This window comes from Vipera berus, assembly GCF_964194415.1.
Source record: "Vipera berus genome assembly, chromosome: 6".
NCBI classification, from domain to species: Eukaryota; Metazoa; Chordata; class Lepidosauria; order Squamata; family Viperidae; genus Vipera; species Vipera berus.
The window spans coordinates 63,092,170-63,112,916 of record NC_138208.1 but is presented as its reverse complement, the minus strand read 5'-3'; the positions used below and the strand labels follow the sequence as shown (position 1 = coordinate 63,112,916).

The 20,747-nt window shown below is 38.9% G+C and overlaps 1 protein-coding gene across 1 annotated transcript in view; it reads right to left on the bottom strand.

Annotated features, from left to right (window-relative positions):
- Nucleotides 1-1,527: 1,527 nt before the first annotated feature.
- Nucleotides 1,528-20,747, bottom strand: part of FAM227A (family with sequence similarity 227 member A) — a gene marked incomplete at its 3' end in the record, with an annotated part of 31,796 nt that continues 12,576 nt past the window's right edge. The window contains exons 8-17 of the mRNA XM_081330639.1: nucleotides 18,170-18,271; nucleotides 16,239-16,343; nucleotides 14,763-14,886; nucleotides 13,292-13,399; nucleotides 10,901-10,971; nucleotides 10,420-10,531; nucleotides 5,185-5,303; nucleotides 4,249-4,432; nucleotides 3,533-3,707; nucleotides 1,528-1,645 (exon numbers count right to left, since the gene is read on the bottom strand). Coding sequence (XP_081186765.1) covers nucleotides 1,528-1,645; nucleotides 3,533-3,707; nucleotides 4,249-4,432; nucleotides 5,185-5,303; nucleotides 10,420-10,531; nucleotides 10,901-10,971; nucleotides 13,292-13,399; nucleotides 14,763-14,886; nucleotides 16,239-16,343; nucleotides 18,170-18,271 — 1,218 coding nt within the window. The remainder of the gene's footprint in view (nucleotides 1,646-3,532; nucleotides 3,708-4,248; nucleotides 4,433-5,184; nucleotides 5,304-10,419; nucleotides 10,532-10,900; nucleotides 10,972-13,291; nucleotides 13,400-14,762; nucleotides 14,887-16,238; nucleotides 16,344-18,169; nucleotides 18,272-20,747) is intronic.

Here is a 20,747-nt window from a genome sequence, read left to right as displayed (position 1 = left end):
GCTTAGAATGGCATATCATATCTACTCACTTGCTCATACCTTTATTGCTTCCCTAACCAGACATTCTGCTATGAGGTAAATTAGATAGGTAAAGTGAAGAGTTGGGCTCTGAGGTAAATTAAGAAGATGAAGTTTATCTCCTCTCAGCTCTCTCATGTCACCTTTATGCAAACTTGTTAGTAACTTTTTAATAATTTTGGAAGTAAATTGGGCTGGGAGAGAAAATCTGGGGGGGGGGAAAATAATCTGCAGCTTTAGGGACAGAGATGCTGATTTCCCTTCATTCAAAATACTGCTCAGACCTTGTTTTATATGCATTTAAGTTTGACCCAAGTTGAAACAGACTGCTCTGCAGCTCAGACATTGACTTTAAAAGCACAGTTTACAGCTTCTGTGAACAGAGCTCCCAAATTGGAGGGAAAAAAGAAATTAGCTTCTCAAACAGTGTTTTTCAAATTTGCCCACTTTATGAGGTGTGAACTTTAACTCCCAGAATTCCACAGTAAATTGCCAAGATTGGTAAACATTGACATACCATTCCAAAGGATATAGAATAATTCCTAACAATTAAGAGCAGCTACACAGAAGAACAGCTTTTAGAATTTTTTTTTCTTATGATCAATTAAAATCTACCTTCTTTAAGCTCAATTTTTCTTGGCACATCTTCAGGAACAATTAGATCAATTCTGCTGGACTTCTATATAACAGTCCTTCAGAACTTTCAGAGGACCTATCATGTCTCCCCAGTTTCCCCTCAGAAATGTAAATTTCTAGGCCACTAATTATCTTGGTTGTTTACTTCTGCATATGCTTCAGTTTAGGAATATCCTCCTTGAAAGATACTGCTCAGAACCTAACAAAATATTATTTTATATTTTGACAAATAGAATAAAAACAATGACTTCTCTGCTATACATATTTACAATCCATATATTGTCATGATTAAATTACAACATAAATTACAACATAATTACAACTTATTACACACATACTAGTAGAATAAAATTTTTAATATTTGGAAATGCTCTTCTTTTAAAAGAGATGCTCTTTTAAACTTCATTTACCGGGGCTAAGATGGGAGAATAAAGAAAAATAACACTTTGCGCATAAGAGCTAAAATGTAGAGTTCAGTTAACAAACATTCCAAACTTAGATATTATAATTCTAAAGGAAAGAAGTATTGCTGTTTTGTATACTTATTATGAAATTGGTGTTAGAAAAGCTGCAAATAATCCAATTTAGAGTCAATATATTCTTAAACTGGACAAAGAATGAAACGGATACAACAATAAAATGAAATGTAATGAGAAAAATTATATTCAGAATAAAACAAAATTATATCCAGTTAGCATTCCCAAAACATTATCTTATTCTTCCCCCTTAATGTAATAGCACTCATTTATTTCTAATTAGCAATATATTTTCATTTAGTATCAAACCTAGATTCATTACTTTTATTTAAATTGTCATTCTGTAACATGCTTCCAGTGAACTCAATCAATGTCAGTTCAGAAGGAGAGATCTAGGTTAACTACGTTTCCCAGATGAATCTTTTGAAAACAGGGATGAAGGTTCTGCATCCCTCAAAGAAAGCAATTCTTTTGGTTTTTGTGCCTTTCTCTTTATCTCTTCTTTTATAGCTTGTCTGCAGAATAAGATGACAAGAAAAAATTTGAAATTAATTTGAGCATAAAGTGGCAGAAGAGATATTTGAATTTTAAAGCTGAGAATAAACCTAGATTATGATTACAGCTAAAAATTGAAGCCATATTTTCTGATAAAGCTCTCAAGCAGGCAACTCGTAAATTCTTGAAATATATATGTATATATATATGTATACATAAAGCCTTTCACAATGAGTCCAAGTTACAATCCAGCTACTTATGAGATAATGAATGTTTTTCATAGAATACTTATTTCATTCAAATATAGTGGGTGAGGGGGGAGGATGGGGAGGAAACTGGGCTGCAGGAGTGAGGTATGAGAACTTGCTGTTGTCATTTATTATTATTATTAATAATAATAATAATAATAATAATAATAATAGTAATAATAATTAATAATAATAATAAAGTTGGAAGGGACCTTGGAGATCCTAGTCCAACCCCCTGCTCAGGCAGGAAACCCTATACCATTTCAAACAAATGGTTGTCCAGTCTCTTCTTAAAAACTTCCAGTGTTGGAGCATTCACAACTTCTGGAAGCAGGTTGTTCCACTGATTGTTCTGTCGGGAAATTTCTCCTTAGTTCTAGGTTGCTTCTATCTTTGATTATTTTCCATCAATTGCTTCTTGTCCTGCCTTCAGGTGCTTTGGAGAATAGCTTGATTCCCTCTTCTTTGTGGCAACCACTGAGATATTGGAACACTGCCATCATGTCACCCCTAGTCCTTGTCTTCATTAAACTAGACATACCCATTTCCAGCAACCATTCTTTATATGTTTTAGTGTCCAGTCCTCTATTCATCTTTGTTGCTCTTCTCTGCACTCTTTCTAGAGTCTCAACATCTTTTTTACATTGTGGTGACCAAAACTGGATGCAGTATTCCAGATGTGGCCATACCAAGGCATTATAAAATGGTATTAATGGTACTTCACATGATCTTGATTCTATCCCTTTATTAATGCAGCCTAGCTCTGTGTTGGCTTTTTTGGCAGCTGCAACACACTGCTGGCTCATATTTTAAGTGATTGTCCACTAGGACTCAAAGATCCTTCTCAGAGTTACTGCTGTTGAGCAAGGTACCACCACTGTACCTGTGCACTTGGTTTTTCTTGCCTAGGTGTAGAACCTTACTTTTTTCACCATTGAATTTCATTTTGTTAGATAGTGCCCAAAGTTCAAGTTTGTCAAGATCCTTCTGTATCTAAGCCTTTCTTCTGGAGTGTTGGCTATTCCTGCCAACTTGGTCTCATCTGCAAATTTGATGAGTTCCCCATCTATCCTATTTAAGCAGTTGAGTTCTCCAGTAACAGTAATATATTTAAAAGTTACTGGGATTTTTTACAGAGTAAAAAATATCACATTAATTTCAGGAATAGTGTAACATCCATACAACAGAAATGCAATTCTTATAGATTACACATGGATGTTACAAAGTAAAGCTTGGATTTTGTTGAACCGTGAAGCTTGGGGTAAATCAAGTATGTAAATGTGAGAGCAAACAAGTACAAGAATCCTTAAGGGAATGTATTGGGTTAGCGTAATGAATTCAGAGTGGCCAATGAAATAAGAATTAACATTAAATGCATTATGTAAGAAACAGGAAATTCCTAGAGGGAGCCCTGTTTCCCTCATGTTGATATCATGATGCTAGAATTCATTTCAATTCTTTATTAAAACAATGTCAGCCAATTCAAAAGGATGGGTAAGATCTCTTCATCACACAAGATGGTATGGAACAAAATCTGAAAATGTAGAGGAAGAAAACAGTGTGGCTGTTACATAAACTATATCTATATCCAGAAACAGTTTTAAAATGTGGGCATTATATGCATAAAATTATGTCATTTCAATATACACTTTTGGGTACCTGTAAAGTTCCTGGTTACATTTGTTCTGTTCATCAAAATTTCTCATTTCTCTGTATTGTTGCCAATAACATTTTCTGAAGGCTTTGTGATTCTGATGAAGGATATGAAAACTTTCCTTGATCACTTCTGCATATGTTTTGACAGAATCAGTGAATTTAAAAGTAAAGGAAATTTCTACTTAGAATTTTTTTCTTAAGCAAACCACAAAGAAAAAGTAATGGGTTCCCAAAATGACCTAGACATTTATATGTAAATTCAGCAGTCCATCTGCATTTAAAAGACAAAGGCCACTCTTTTGAAGACAGCAAATTCCACATTTTGGACAGAGAGGACTGCTGGTTTGAAAAAGGGGTCAAAGAGGCCATCTGTGTCAAAATTGAACAGCCCTCTCTCAACAGAAGGGGAGGATATGACACCATCTATCTCCAGTCTACAACACAGGCCTTTCAGCAGTTCCAAGAAGGCTCCACGTCTATTTGCATAGATAAACCTCCAAGCGGCTTCAACAATTCTCTAAAAGAATGCAAATGACCAGCTGTCTGCATGGAATATAAATCCTTCCATTCCCCACCATCCAATCAAAGCTGAAGAAGCTTCTTGGATGAGAAGCAAAACTTCTTCAAAGAAAAACAAGAAAAGTCCAGTTGCCTTTTGAAAAACCACCTTTGGGACAACCATGACCTGGATGACTGAGAATCTCCATAGACATCAATACTTCTCTTTGGAATATCATAAGGATATGGCATTGGTTTGTATATCTCCCTCCTAGAGAGAAAGATGTCACATCCTGATTTTGATTCAGTACCATGCTTCTGGAAGTAATGTTGAATTAGTGGACTGTGACCACTAATATTGAAGCGATGCCACGTCAACTCGGGACCATAGCAAGCTGGGTGTGACTAGAACGTAAATAAACATGACTATTAGTGCTTCAGGGCTAGATCTATTACTAAAGCAACATTCAGAATGAATAATTTTTATCTTAGATGAATGATTATTCCACAAATTTGGTAATATATTTAAAATTGTTCACAATCATCCCCTTTAGGTCTTGTTTCTCTATAGTTATCCTTGTCAAGAAAACTGCCAGGACATTCTCAGTTAGTCTCCAGGAATTGGACAAGATTGAACAGAAGAAAATATATATATATGTATATATTAGAAAATCTGTAATCTGAATAATTTTCTTCTGAAATTGTCCTATGAATTTTGGAAAATAATTTTCTCCACATATATGAATTTTCTGATACACAATATCCAAAATATCCTAATTAACTATTTCATAAAATAAGTCATCTAAATATAGCCAGTCTTTCTACATGAGTGATGTTTATTGTCAGGCTGACTCTGAACCCATCACGATCTAAAAGAGACTGATACTGAATCTGAACCAACCCAAACAGAGAGAGTTTTGAACAACTCTCAGATTTGTAAAACATTTCTGGATCATTAGTTCATTTTAGACAAATAACTTTCATTGCCTGGGAGAGAGCTGATTTATTTTGCTACAAAATAAATCAAGCAAATATATGTTGAAAACTAAGTTATGAAGTCAAAGGCTAATTTGCACAAGAATAAGGAATACATTCTTATGTTATCCAGATCCATTAATAATTATTTTAACATTTTTATTATCCATAAATAATGTCACCTCTCGAGGAAGCATAGCTATCTTCAGTTTCTTTTTGGGTAAGTTCTGGTGTCTGCTCCATGCATCTTTCTCATTATCCTCTTTAAACTGGTCACTACTTGATATGGTATGCTTTATTTCTAAAAAGAGCACTCATTTGATAAATATTAATCATTTATTAGGAATTATATATTCAAATAACCATTAATTAATCAATAACATACACAGTTTACTTTCCAAGTGGAGCTATTACTCATATTCAGGTATGGAAGAAAAGTGACCTCATGGATGAGCAAATACATATTTTATTAGCAGACCACAATCAGAGTTTTTTTACTACATTTATTATCATATCTTGGAACCAACAGGTCCAAAAATAAATTTCATTCAGATATAATTGGAGCTATAGAATCATTATTTTCTCAATCACTTTATTTGAAAATTGAATATTTGAGACTGGTCTATAATTAGAAAACTCTTCCAGAACAATGGAGTGCTGATTGTGTAGGGTTCATCATTTATTTTCGTAGATGAACAACTGTACATCAAGGAATACCTGCATTAGATTTATTTATTTTATTTTTTTATTTTAATTCCATTTATATCCCGCCCTTCTCCGAAGACTCAGGGCGGCTTTACAAACTTAGCAGTAGCCTTCATTCTATGTATATGCCTGCTTATTAGGGCTTTCACATCCCCCCCAAGCGGCATTATTACAAAGTCAGCTTATTGCCCCCAACAATCTGATTTATATGGCTGTTCATCACATCAAATCTAGGCAGCATAAATTTCATGCATTTTAGATGTGCAGATCAATAAAAAATTAATTCAATTTTCTATCTGTATTATTTAGCAAGATTTTTTATGGTTTTTTAAAAAATAATCCATAGAAAAACATGTTAATAACTGCATTCACATCTTATACAATAATATACAGAATCTTTCTGCTAATGTTGTTCAAAATTTTACAGCAATAGCGCTTAGTCTTATATACTGCTTCGTAGTGCTTTAGTGCACTGTGTAAGTGATTTACAGAGTCACCATATTGACCCCAGCAATCTGGGTCCTCATTAATCCTTTGGAATTTTTTTTGTCTTTTTGAAAGCCTTCTCATTGCAGGGCTAGAGATTTGCATTTACTTCATTAAATATATGAAGTGGTAAAGAAGCTTTTGGTTCCCCTCCCCCCGGCTTTTTATGGTCTTCACTATGGCATGTGGTTCTACAGAGAAGGGCTTCAGAAACATTGTCTGGAATGAGAACTGTCAACTGACATTTCTTAGTTAAGTGGAGACTCCAGAAAATGTCACACAAAAAAAGCATATATTAAGAGAGCCCAGTGTGCTATTAGCATGATTTCAACACTAGAAAATCCTTTTTTTTCTTGCAGTAATTGGAACTCTTCTTATCTACACTTCCTGTTCAAAATTCCCAAAATGCCTGCCCCGCATTGATAGTGTTGCATGGTTATGTGGCATTCCAAAAAGTAATCTATACAGAGGAAGAAGCTTCTCTCAGAAGAATCCTGAAATGGCTTTTCACAAGTTAAAGGCAAAGATTAAAGAAATCTTTACCAAGATGATTTAATCTTTTATTTTAATCCCTGTTCCTGGACTATGATTTCTGAGGGATTTTCTGTTCAGCTGAAATGAACCACATCTATGCATGAATTCTCTAATCTGTAGCACAGTTAGAAAAAGGAATTCTCCTCCTATGTATTGCTATGTATTCTATAGTGGCAGACAAGCATTGTATTATCTAATATAGTTTGAATGTCCAGACTGTGCATCTAACTAACTTGGTACAATCATCTGGGAAGGAACAAGCATAGACAAAATATGGTAGTCTATAAAATCCTGAAATTTCTTTAAAGGCACTTCTAGCTATTATTTGCACTTCCAAAATTATCAGAAATAGTTTAAAGGTGATCTGTGATATAAATCACCGGACCTGATGGATTACATCCCAAAGTTCTGAAGGAGCTGAAAGATGTTATTGCAGAACCATTATATCATATCTTTAAAAAAACGTAGAGCACTGGGGAACTACCAGAGGATTGGAAAAGAGCTGATGTGGTTCCCATCTTCAAAAAAAGGGGAGGGGGAGGGAACAGATCCAGGAAACTATATGAGCCAGCAGTGTGTTGCAGCTGCCAAAAAAACCTACACAGTGCTAGGCTGCATTAACAGAGGGATAGAATCAAGATCACATGAAGTGTTAATACCACTTTACAATGCCTTGGTATGGCCACACTTGGAATACTACATCCAGTTTGGTCACCATGATATAAAAAATGTTGAGACTCTACAAAGAATACAGAGAAGAGCAACAAAGATGATTAGGGCAGAGGTCCACAACCCCCAATCCATGGACCAGTACCGGGCCATACAAACAAGGAAAGTCACATCCACAGGATGCAGGCAGCACATGAAACCATGCCCCCTCCAGTCCACAGAAAAACCTCTCTCAACGGAACCGGTCCCTGGTGCCCCAAACATTGGGGACCCCTGGATTAGGGGACTGGAGGCTAAAACATATAAGGAATGGTTGCTGGAATGGGGTATGTCTAATTTAATGAAAAAAAAGATGAGGGGTGACATGATAGCAGTGTTCCAATATCTCAGGGATTGCCAATCAAGCTATTCTCCAAAGCACCTGAAGGCAAGACAAGAAGCAATGGATGGAAACTAATCAAAGGGAGAAGCAACCTAGAACTAAGGAGAAATTTCCTGACAGTTAGAACAGTTAGTGGAACAACCTGCCCCCAGAAGCTGTGAATGCTCCAACACTGGAAGTTTTTTGAAGAGACTGGACAGCTACTTGTCTGTAATGGTATAGGGTTTCCTGCCTGAACAGAGTGTTGGACTAGATGACCTCCAAGGTCCCTACCAACTTTATATTATTATTATTATTATTAATTATTATTATTATTATTATTATTACTATTACTATTACTATTACTATTATTAATCTACAGACCAATCAGTCTGACATCAATACCATGGAAGATCCTGGAAAAACAGATCTGTGAACATCTAGAAACAAATAAAGTTATAACTAGTAGCCAACATGAGTTTGTTAAAAACAGATCATGCCAAACCAATCTTATTTCATTCTTTGATCAAGTGACTAAATTAGTAGACCAACAAAATGCTGTGGACATAATATATTTAGACTTCAGCAACCAGTTTTGGTCACCACATTATAAAAAAGATGGTGAGACTTTGGAAAAAGTGCAAAGAAGAGCAACTAAGATGATTAAAGGCCTGGAGACAAACATATGAAGAACAGTTCCAGGATTTGGGAATGGCTAGTCTAGAAAAGGACTAGGGGGGACATGATAGCAGTATTCCAGTATTTGAGGCTGCCACAAGGAGGGGATCAATGTATTTTCCAAAGCACCAGAAGGCAAGACAAGAAATAACAGATGGAAACTAATCAAGGAGAGAAGCAACCTGGAACTAAGAAGGAACTTCCTTACAGTGAGGACAATTAAACAGTGGAACAGCTTGCCTTCAGACGTTGTGGGTTCTTCATCACTTGAGGTTTGTAAGAAGAGACTGGACAGCCACATCTGAAATGATATAGGGACTCCTGCTTGAGCAGGGGGCTGGACTAGAAGACCGCCAAGGTCCGTTCCAGCTTGATTCTGATTCTGATTGTTCTGTCAAACTGAAATGCTGAAAACAAGCCTACTTATTTTAGTGTGCAACAACACAAATCTCCTTACCATCGCCATCCTACCAAGGGGAAAGGGGGAAAAAACAAACCCTCAGTAGACAAGAGCTTTGGGAAACTGGCTACTGAGGTGGAGTTACAAAGCCATCAAGCTAGCTGAAGTTCCAGCGCTAAGAAGAGAGAAGAAATAAAAATTCTTGTACAATCATCAAAGGGGAGAAAGACAGTATTTTTGTTGTGACTCAGGGCCAGCCTGTGGGCCCGGCAGCCGGCTCAGATGTATCGGATGACTCAGATGAGGGGGAGGAGGAGTGTGTGGGAGACGAACCGGCTGATGATGGCTTGCAGGCTTGGCAGAGCTCCCAGCCGGGGCCCTCTTCTCAGCTGCGTGAGCCCGATAGTGCGGAGGATGATGACCCACAGCTGGCCCTGTTCAAGGACGCCCGACGCAGGAGGCAGTCGAGCAGGACCAAGCAGAGAAAGGCTGCGGGTCTCCTCGGGAGGAGGCAGAGGGAGGCCACGCCCTGAACTCTAAATAAAAGGAGTGTTTGGGGAAGGGCTGGTTGCTGAAAGCAACCCTTCCGCTTGAGGATTCAAGTTCCAGTGTTTTTGTTTCTTGCTCTGTTAATTGACTAATAAATCTTGGCAGACGCTTTTCAGCCTTGGACGCTCTCCAGTCTCTACTGTTTGAATAGGGGTTTGCCTTATTACAAGGCCGGTAGTTGGCTGGTTCAGAACAATTTTTTAAAATAAATGGAGCTTCACAGGGTGTTCATCTGTAAATCAGTTCATCTTCAACAATGTTAATGCTACAGAACCAGTGCAGAACTTCTGTGCTTCCACACAATCCTTAGGGAAAAAAAGCAGTATTTTATGATCTAAGCTTGTGAATTCTTTACAAACCAACTAAATGTAGCATATTTGTATCTTTCTGTCATAGGAATATGGTTTCATGATATATAAAAATAAGACACCTTTTTATGGATTATCGCAAAACCCTACAGCGAATAGTGAGGACGGCAAAGAAGATCATCGGGGTTGCTCTTCCCTCTGTCACGGATATTTACATCACACGTTGCATCCGTAAAGCCAGAAACATTGTGGCTGATTACACACACCCCTCATACACACTCTTCACTCTTTTGCCATCTGGAAAGAGGTACAGGAGCATTTGGGCTCGGACATCCAGATTGTGTAACAGTTTCTTCCTACAAGCCATTAGAATTCTCAACACGAAGAAACTGGAACTATAAATACTTGTATTTGTAGTTTTTTTTAAGTTTTTAGTTTAGAGTTATGTGTAGTTTGTGTTCTGTTCTTTTTTTGATTTGTGTCCTCTGATGTAGCACCTTCGTCTTGGGGAAACGTTGTTTCATTTCACTGTGTACTGTACTGTATATTGTTGAAATGACAATAAAGTCTTCTTCTTCTACTACTACTACTACTACTACTACTACTACTACTATCCATTCAATTGGAGAAAGCATTCGCCATTATTATTGCTTGCTTAGTCTGAAAACAAAGTCCCACATACATGCACTATTAAAACTGGTATTACAGAAAATTCTGCAGATGTTACCTTCACTTTCCAATGTGGTAACTTTTTTGGAAAGCTGCTTTTGATATTTTTTCCCAGATACAGTTTTCTTGGATTTTTTAACAGATATGTTAAATGTTTTCCTTGATGGGATCTATTTCAATATCAGAAAAAGAAAGATGAATAAAACATAAATATCACTTCATATTAGAATATCAAACTTTAGGAAAGAGAACTGGAGGTGCGTTACAATCATTTATGGGTTGGCATTTTTTCAAAGAAAATTTGAGTTTAAATATATTTGGCAAGTTAAGATCCTCTGCTCTGTGAAAAGAAGCAAAATAATTGTGCTTGATTGCTAAACTACAAACATTGTTTGATTTTTTTGTAAAAATGAATTCTTAATGGGCTAATAGGCATGAAATTTAGCTTTAGCATTTGATAAATTCTTTTCTTTTTCACATCCCAAATGAAATAGAAATGGCTTTATCTCAATACTAATATAAACTAATTCATATTTTACCTTCTGAATTTGCAAATGAGTTTTTCCTATTGAACTGTATTGCTTGTAGCTCTCAAACGAAATACCAGTGCCTATAGAAATAAAATAAATGTGAAATTTAATCAAGAAAGACTGGAACGCTTCTCCTGCCTTGAAACTTGGCTCTTCAAGCTGTCTGGCCCAGGCTGAGGGGTTTTAATTTTTATTGGGTTTTAGTTTTAAATTTTGGGGACTTGAATTAATTGTTTTAACTGATTTTAATTTTTGTATGTTATGCTTTTAATTTTCCCTGTAAACTGCCCTGAGTCCTACGGGAATAGGGCGGTATATAAATTTAATAAAATAAATAAATAAATAAATAAATCCAGTGCATTCTTTCTACATTACTGTACTGGAACCTATTTTCAAGAGAGGAAGTGGTGAAAACACATAACCTATAGACCAGTGGTTGTGAACCCATGGCATGCATGCCAGAGGGGGCACTCAGAGCCCTCTCTGTGGGCATGTGCGCCTTGCTGTTTGGCAATGTTTTTGCAGGAAAAAGCCATTTCTCAAGCCACTTCCTAGCCAAAATAAGCCTCCAGAGTGAGCATGCCTCACTCTTTGGCTACTTTTTTGCAGGAAAAAGCCATTTCTCAAGCCCCTTCCTAGCCAAAACAAACACTGCACAATCCACAATGCCAAACCCTAACCCCCACCACACCCCAGTGCATCTACAATGCCAAATCCTAATCCTCACCCCAGGGCAACCACATTCCTTTACTAACCTCCTTTCCAGCTCTGTTCTCTGTGTGCAGGGCAACAAAAGATCAATCTGACCTTCCAACTTCTCGCCAAAAAAAAAAAAGATCTTGCAAAGTTGGAAGGTCTGGTTCAGGGGTAGGCAACCTCGGCTCTTTTATGACTCACGGACTCACGGACTCACGGACTTCAACTCCCAGAATTCCTGAGTCAGCATAGCTGACTCAGGAATTCTGGGAGTTGAAGTCCATGAGTCATAAAAGAGCCGAGGTTGCCTACCCCTGGTATGGTTGAACTTTTTTTTAATTGGTAGTCCCACAAGCTTCTTTTGTTGCCCTGCACGCGGTGGTGGAGAACAGAGCTGGAAAGGAGGTTAGTGAAGGGAGGCTTTGGGGAAGCGAGGGGAGATGGGGAAGGGTCTGCTGTGGCCTCTGCTGCCTCACTCCACCAGCATCAGGACTTGGAGGCTTGTTTTCGCCAGGAAAAAAACATTTCCCAAGTCCCTTCCTGGCAAAAACATAGCCAAAGCGTGCCTCGCTCTTATTGAGAGCAATCCTGCGACAACAAGGATGACAAAGGAAAAGCACAATTAATTCGAAAGATGAAATCCTTAAAGTGTGGAATTCTCTGCCAAATAATTTTAAGTCAATGAAAGCACTTGGGATTGCTTTCCTTATTTTGTTTGAATCATTTTATGCTCGTGAGCAGCTGTTTTCAGATTTGAATTATATCAAATCTGACACCAGAAACAGACTAACAGATGATCTGAGTGCTGCATGTGTTGCTCTCAAACTTACGAAGTATGGGCCAACTTTAAACAAATGATCAGCATGCATACAACAGCAAAAATCACATTAATTGTTCAAAAGCATGCCAAATGCAAACTTTTACCTTTCAATAAAAAGTTGTTTGTATCACTGAAAGCTTTGTTATTGTGTTTTTCTTTTAAGATAAAAGATGTTAATGTATGAATTGTTTTTTCTAAACTAAAACCTCAGTATTCAGGGTAAATTGCCATGTTGGCACTTTGCGATAAATAAGTGGGTTTGGGGTTGCAGTTTGTGCACTCAGTCTCTAAACGGTTCGCCATTACTGCTATAGATTGTTCTTCATCTCTAAGGCATATTATGATCAGGGTTGTTTTAACTTGCCATTTATCCACATGCAGAAAATTTCAGGTATTGTGTAGGTACATAATCCTGAGAAAATTAAACCAAGTGTCTAGACTTATATTACAGTTAGTATAATAGAGTGGATTAGAAAGTAGTAAGATGACTTGCAATAGCTATTTACATCTAGATGCTCACATTCTACAAAATCTCAGACAAATTGAGCACTGTTTTTCAGATTAATCTATTTACTACAGTTGATTAAGATGTACTATTAATATTTTACTAAAACTAATTTTGCAAGCAAATCATATATTTAACACTAATCTATGACAGCTCTATACATTTCATTTTGACTTCTTGGCACGATTGAAATATAATATAATATAATAAATATAATAAAAGGGAAACTGGCATATTGTTTGAATTTAACTGATGTAATTTTTCCCCTTTACCATGTAATACTTTATAATAGTTCATAATGAGAAACTACTTCATTTAAAATCAATGATCATTTTCCTTTATGTAAGAAAGATAACATAAATGTTATCAGGATTTTTACCAGTCCCTATTTTTTTATTTCTTGACATCAAATCTTCTCTCCTTGATCGTTCTGGTTCCAGCTGGGAGTAATCCCATTTATTGAAACTTCTTGGTTCATGCAGTGTACCTAACAAGGTTGTGCAAAAAAGAATTCATAGTAAAAATCATAATCTAGTGGATGCTGTTGAGTATGAGTTAGATTATATGCGGGGAAAAAAGGAGAGGGAGAAATTTAAAGAACTAAATGAATTCAAATTAATATACATGTATTTTCAAATAGCACCTTCTATCTGATTATGTAAAGATCATTTGAAGAGATTGACATTTATTGTTCCCAAGAAGTCTGTATTCATACAGCCAAGAGGGATAGATCTGTTTAGTTCCAGCACAACATCATATTTTTTTCAGATTATGAACCACTTGGGCTCATAACTGGGAAAAAGGCTTTGGTGCATATATCTTGCAACCTGGGCCATCCACATATGTTGAGATTCCAACTGATATGATTTCTAAGCAGCCCAGGCAACACAACTGAACTTTAACTCATATATTGGTAGACAGTGACAACCATCCTAAATAAAGGTACATTAGCTGCCTAAGGCAGTAAAATTCCAAGTATTCAAGCAATCAGAAAAAAATTGGAGAACCTTTTTTAGATCTTTTGCCTGACCTACTACAGCAGACATGTCAAACACAAGGCCCGGGGGCCAGATCCGGCCCACAAAGTGGTTTCATGTGGCCCGCGAAGCCATCCTGGAAACCGTGAGGGAACGGCCCCCACTGCCTTGGCCCTGGCCCAGAGACCCTCCTTCTGCCAAAGACCCTCAGATCTGTCCCACTCCTGCCCAGGCCCCCATAGGCACCCTTGATGCGAACGATGTAGAGCTGGCCATGCCTACCCAGTAGGCCATACGCACTCTAGCCACGCCCACCCAGTAGACCACGCCCACCCTGGCCATACCCACCCGGCCCCCTGAGGGCAACCGTAATGCTGATGTGGCCCTCAATGAAATTGAGTTTGACACCCCTGTACTACAGGATAACTGTTAAAAGGTTATAACACCAGAAGTTAATAAAACACTACAGTATAGGTGTGGAGTATGCTGTCTTTATAAACAGCATTCTTCCATATGCCATATTACATGCTGTGTTTAAATGTTTTTTTTCATAAAGTTACCTAAGTGACATAAAAAATACTGTGCTTAAGAAATACAAGGACAAATTCTGTTGGCATATAACTAGTTGAAACAAAGAATCTTAAAACACATTTTAAAGAATTATTATTATGGCACACTTTGGCCTCTAGTTCACAAAAACCTATGCAATAATCAACATTTTTGTTGCAATAGTTTAAAAAACTAATTTTTGGAAGGTGCAAGTAGTAGATTCATCCCTTGATTCCCATCTAGGATGAGTAAGCGGAAAGGCAGTGACTACATGTTCAAAACCTATATGACCATTCCTTGAGTAAGGATATCATAGCATCTCACCTCCCAGCCACTCGAAGAATACATCACAGAGCTGGGCTTTGAATTCAGAGGTATTAAACCAGGACCTCGGGAAACAGGAGCAGAAGCAGATGTACACAGCTTGACTCAGTAGTGATGGAAAAAACTAAAAACTCAAACAAAGCAGGAGTGGGGGGGGGAATCTCAAATAAATCTATGGCAATTGTATTTGAGTACCGTATTTAAATTTCTCAACCAATTATTTTTCAACCTGTATTATAAGAATATTAAACCTCCTTAAAATCTTTTCAAAAGTCCCTCAATTAAAAGTTTAATGATTGGCAGTCAGATAATCGTCATCTTCTCTCCTAACCTTCTACAGGAGAGAACTGACAGAGCGAGGGGGAAGAGTCAAATGGGGACTTAATCCAGAATTCCTACATGGGCCCGAAGATGTCCGAATTCCCTCTCTCCCTGAATACTGTTGAATTTTATCTAGTTTCGCTCAGATATAAACAAGAAGATTTCTGTGTATAGGCTTGAGCAATGATTTCTTCCAGTAGCAATCATTAAATAATTACTCAGATGGTGATATTGCATTTAACTTACTCCTCCAAAACCATAGTTAAGTTTAAGTTTATTGAATTTATATACCACCCTTTTCCCGTAGGACTCAGGGCGGTTTACAAAGTATTTAAAAACATCAATACAATACAAGAGTTAAAAACAGTTAATTAAATTTGATCCCTGAGGGGGGAAAAAAACCCCAACCTCTCAGCCTAGGCCGGAAAGCTCAAAGAGCCAGGTCTTCAAGTCCCGGCAGAATGACCGAAGGTCGGGGGCAGTCCTAAGCTCCACGGGCAGCTGGTTCCACAGGGCAGGCGCACCCACTGAGAAGGCCCTCTCCCTGGGTGTTATCCGCCGGCAGTCTTTTACAGGCGGCACCCTGAGAAGGCCCTCCAAGTGGGAGCGCACAGGACGAAGGGAATTTGATGCCGGCAGTAGGTGTTCCCTCGCCACAAAAGTAAAGATAGCAAATATATACTTTTGGCGGATTAAATTACAGTTTAAAAAAGATGTAGATAACTACATAGATACTGAGTTGGTATTAATGAAAAGTAGAGAGAAATTCACATTCAAGTGAACTTCCATATTGCTTGAAAACTAGTTCCTAGAAATAAGTACTGTAACAGAGGAAAGTTATTGACAGAAATACTGACCACTTATGAAGATAGATTAAGTTCATCTTTATTTTTATCTATTATTCTTAGGAGGGGGAAGCATTGGTATTAACCAGAAATCAAGAAGAGATGGCATACATTTTACACAATAAGAAGTCATAAGCTGATTATTGAAAAAGAAACCATAGTGTAATATTCAATAGTGTCCCAGTTTTAACCTTATATTTAAAACTTCTTCCTGTATTTCTAAAATTTAAATCATATCACACTTAAGATTTGATTAAAAACTAACACTAATATTGCTTATAGTCCAGTATTTCTTAAAATCTTTACTCACCTTGAGGATACATTCCTGGTTTGAAACACTGTGATTGCCTAATAGAATGCTGGCATAATTTTCTGCAATGCGTTCAAACAAGTGCCCCTGAATTTCTCGATTTGGCTATTGGGAGAAGTATAAATTGCATGGTTATTGAAGGCATATTGATTTAACCACAGTGCCATGGCAATGGAATTTTAGAAAGGAAAACTAATGACAAGAAGCCTAAAGGAAAAGCATACTGTCATTAGATGTAAATGGGACTGCCTCTGAGAATACAGATAGTCCTTAATTCACAACAGTTCAAAGTTATAACAGCCCTGAAAAAAGTTACTTATGACCATTTTTCTCACTTATGTTGTAGCATTCCCCATGGTCATATGATCAACATTCAGATGCTTGGCAACTGACTCATATTTATGATGGTTACAGTGTCTTGGGGTCATATGATCACCTTTTGCATGTTAAATTATAGACTTCGGAGGTTCATCAGCCCTCTTCAATGCTACCATTTAAGGACAACCTATCTAAGTTTTGAATTAACATTTGTAACATGTATCCTATATTTTTAGACCTTATACAGTTCTGTATGAACAATTAGATTGTAGATGGATTTTATTTTTATTGTTGTCAAAAATAAAACTTATCACATCTCAGACTTCTAGTAAAATCTACTTCTCTATGTTCCTAATTTTCTTTTCAAAAAACCTCCCAATACACCAGTAATTTAAGTTTCCTAAATAAAAGAAAGCTATCCCTCCATTCGAGGCTACTCAGACAATTTTACTTAAGAAATATAAATTGGGAGGGAGGGAGGGAGGGGAGAGGGAGTTAAAAGGGAAGGGGAAGGGGAAGGGGGAAGGCAGGAGGAAGGGAAGGAGGAAGGATCATATACTGCACGGGTGTCAAATTTTTGTCATACGATGTACTGTGATGTATTGTGACTTTTTTGCCTTTGCGGAGCCGGGGTGGGCATGGGCTTTGCGGGGCTGCCAGTTTGACACCCAATATACTGTATCAGTCTGCCAAAAACGAGACAGACAGACATTGTCTGATTCTCTCCTCCTGCATTATCCTTGTAGTAATCTTGTAAATTTGTAAGTTTGATGCTCTGGATTGCAATATTCACATTTTTGAGATATATGATCAGAAACGACTTTTTCTCTGCCCTATACAAAATTGTTAACATAATACCTTAGTGAATATAATAAATATGTACTTCACTGGTTTTAATAACATCATTGTTTTAACATTGTACGATACAGAATCACAGAGCTAGAAAGGAAACTTAGGTCAGCAAGCTACAGGTAGTCCTCAACTTATAATCACAATTGAGCCCAAAATTCCCATTGCTAAGTAATACAGTTGTTAAGTGAGTTTTGTCCCATTTTACGATCTTTCTTGCCAGAGTTGTTAAGTGAATCACAGCAGTAAGTTAGTAACATGGTTTAAATTGAATCTGGCTTTCCCATTGACTTTGCTTGTCAGGAGGTCGCAAAAGATTATCACATGACCCCAGGACACTGTACTGCCACAAATACATGTCAATTGCCAAGTGTCTGAATTTTGATCACATACTATGGGAATGCTGCAACAGTTGAAAGTGTGAAAAACTCACACCACCTTTTCAGTGTTGTAACTTGGAACCTCACTAAACAAAAGGTTGTAAGTCGAGGACTACCTGTACGCCTATTAATGCAAAAATCCAAATTAAAGCAATAGTTATAAGACTTTTTAAAAAAAAAACTATTATATTTTTTCTTTGCCAATATTTCAAAATTCTGAATAGCTTATTATAATTTTATAATTATGTAGAACATATTAGAGATATAGATTTATAATACCATTATTTTAAAACAGGTGAAATGATATAAAAATGGTGAACCAAAAATGAAAAATTGGAGAAATGGAATTTAATAATCTAATCAATAACCACCTCCTATCCTTACATGATATAAGTGCAGGAATTGCCACCAGAAACTATCCAGCAAAACAGCTCGGATGCTTGGGGTATCAAAAAACCTGTGCAGCATTTTCACAGCCCACTTCGTCTGTAAAGAAACAAAAGAGTAACACCATAGTCTATATCTGTCTTCCCTCCTATGTTACGAACCCTCCACAAGTGTGGAATTGCAATTCTCTGACTTCCCTCTATGAATGGACAAAGCCTGGCAATAATGGGACTTGCTATCTTGTACATCTGAAGGAGGTCAGCTGGAAACTACTAGTCAAGATATTTTAAGAACTGTCTGAAAAGAATATTTTACTGTATATTTACTCCATCATCTTGTTTTACCTTAGACCTAGGGGCCCTAATCAGAACTATATTAAGCAGTCATAACAAGGGGTTTAAATTATATCTTGAATCTCAATTCTCCGAATTGTGAACTAATCTGAATAAGTAAGCATAGTTAAAACCTGAAAAGAATAGTTAAGATCATGCTGTCAACTGAACCAATTCAAACTGTAAAACTTTATCCTGTGTAACTAAGTGATGGCGTCTTTTGTGCATACCAGGTGGTTGCATCTAGATACTCTATTAATTAGAAAGATAACTAAATAACAACAACAACAATAAAGTTGGAAGGGACCTTGGAGGTCATCTAGTCCAACCTCCTGCTCAGGCAGAAAACCCTATAGAATTTTGGACAAATGGCTGTCTAGTCTCTTCTTAAAAACTTCCAGTGTTGGAGCATTCACCGCTTCTGGAGGCAGGTTGTTCCACTGATTAACTGTTCTAACTGTCAGAAAATTTCTCCTTAGTACTAGGTTGCTTCTCTCTTTGGTTAGTTTCTATCTGTTGCTTCTTGTCCTGCCTTCAGGCACTTTGGAAAATAGCTTGACCCTCCTCTTTGTGGCAGCCCCTGAGATATTGGAATAATGCTAACATGTCCCCCCTGGTGCTTCTCTTCATTAAACTAGACCAAGGGTCGGCAACCCGCAGCTCTGGAGCCGCATGCGGCTCTTTGAGCCGTCTCCTGCGGCTCCCAGTCGCCCGGTGCGCGCGCACCTCTTCAAATGGGCAGTGGTGCACGCGCACCTCCGCCCGAACGGGCAGTGGCGCCGCTCGTTGGGAAAGCTGCCGCGGCCCGTTTGCACAGCTGCCGCGTTCGTCCATGTTTGGCGAGCGCGGCAGGTCTCCCAACGAGCGGCGGTGGTTTGGAGAGTGCGCGCGCACCTCTCCAAACCGCCACCGTCCTGTTCGGAGGTCTGCCACGCTCGTCAAACATGAACGAACGCGGCAGGTCTCCAAACAGGACGGCGGCGGCTTGGAGAGGTGCGCGTGCACTCTACAAACCGCCGCCGTCCCATTTGCACAGCTGCCGTGTTCGTCCATGTTTGACGAGCACGGCAGGTCTCCCAACGGTTGGCGGCAGTTTGGAGAGGTGCGCACGCACTCTCCAAACCGCCGCCGTCCCGTTTGCACAGCTGCCGCGTTCGTCCATGTTTGACGAGCGTGGCAGGTCTCCCAACGGGCGGCGGCGGTTTGCAGAGTGCACGCGCACCTCTCCAAACCGCCGCCATCCCGTTTGCGCAGCTGCCGCGTTCGTCCATGTTTGATGAGCGCGGCAGGTCTCCGAACGGGACGGCAGCGGTTTGGAGAGGTGCGCACGCACCTCTCCAAACTGCAGCCGTCCCGTTCGGAGGTCTGCCGCGCTCGTCAAACATAGATGAATGTGGCAGGTCTCCAAATGGGACAGCGGCGGTTTGGAGAGGTGCGCGCGCACTCTCCAAACTGCTACCGTCCTCTTTGCACAGCTGCTGCGTTCGTTCGTGTTTCTTTCAAACGCGGAGGAATGCAGCAGCTCTGCAAACAGGGCGGCGGCGGTTTAGAGAGCTGCGCAGCTCCCCACACCTCCGCCTCCACATTTGAAGAGCTGCTGCATTCATCAAACGCAGAGGTTTGGAGGTCCCGGGAGAGGGGGAGGGCGCTTGGGTGGCTCCGGCGGTGCCCGGGCTGAAGGCGCCACCGCAACCCAGTGCCCGTCGCCTGCGAGTCCGTCTCTCCCCCCCTCCGCATAAGCTGGCGGCACTTGGCAGCGACAGGTGCGTGCAGCTCAGGATGCGGTGCGGGCATAGGGGGTGGTGTATTTTTTGCTTGTTTTGCGAATGCGCGTGCGTGCCCACATGCACGCACACATTTTGCGGCTCCCACTTTTTTGTGTGTATGACAGAACCGGTTCCGAGTGGCTCTTTTGCTGTTTCGGGTTGCTGACCCCTGAACTAGACATACTCAATTCCAGCAACCATTCCTTATATGTTTTAGCCTCCAGTCCCCTAATCATCTTTGTTGCTCTTCTCTGCACTTTCTAGAGTCTCAACATCTTTTTTACATCGTGGTGACCAAAACTGGATACAGTATTCCAAGTGTGGTCTTACCAAGGCATTGTAAACTGGTATTAATACTTCACACGATCTTGATTCTATCCCTCTGTTAATGCAGCCCAGCACTGTATTGGCTTTTTTGGAAGCTGCAGCACACTGCTGGCTCATATTTAAGTGATTGTCCACTAGGACTCAAAGATC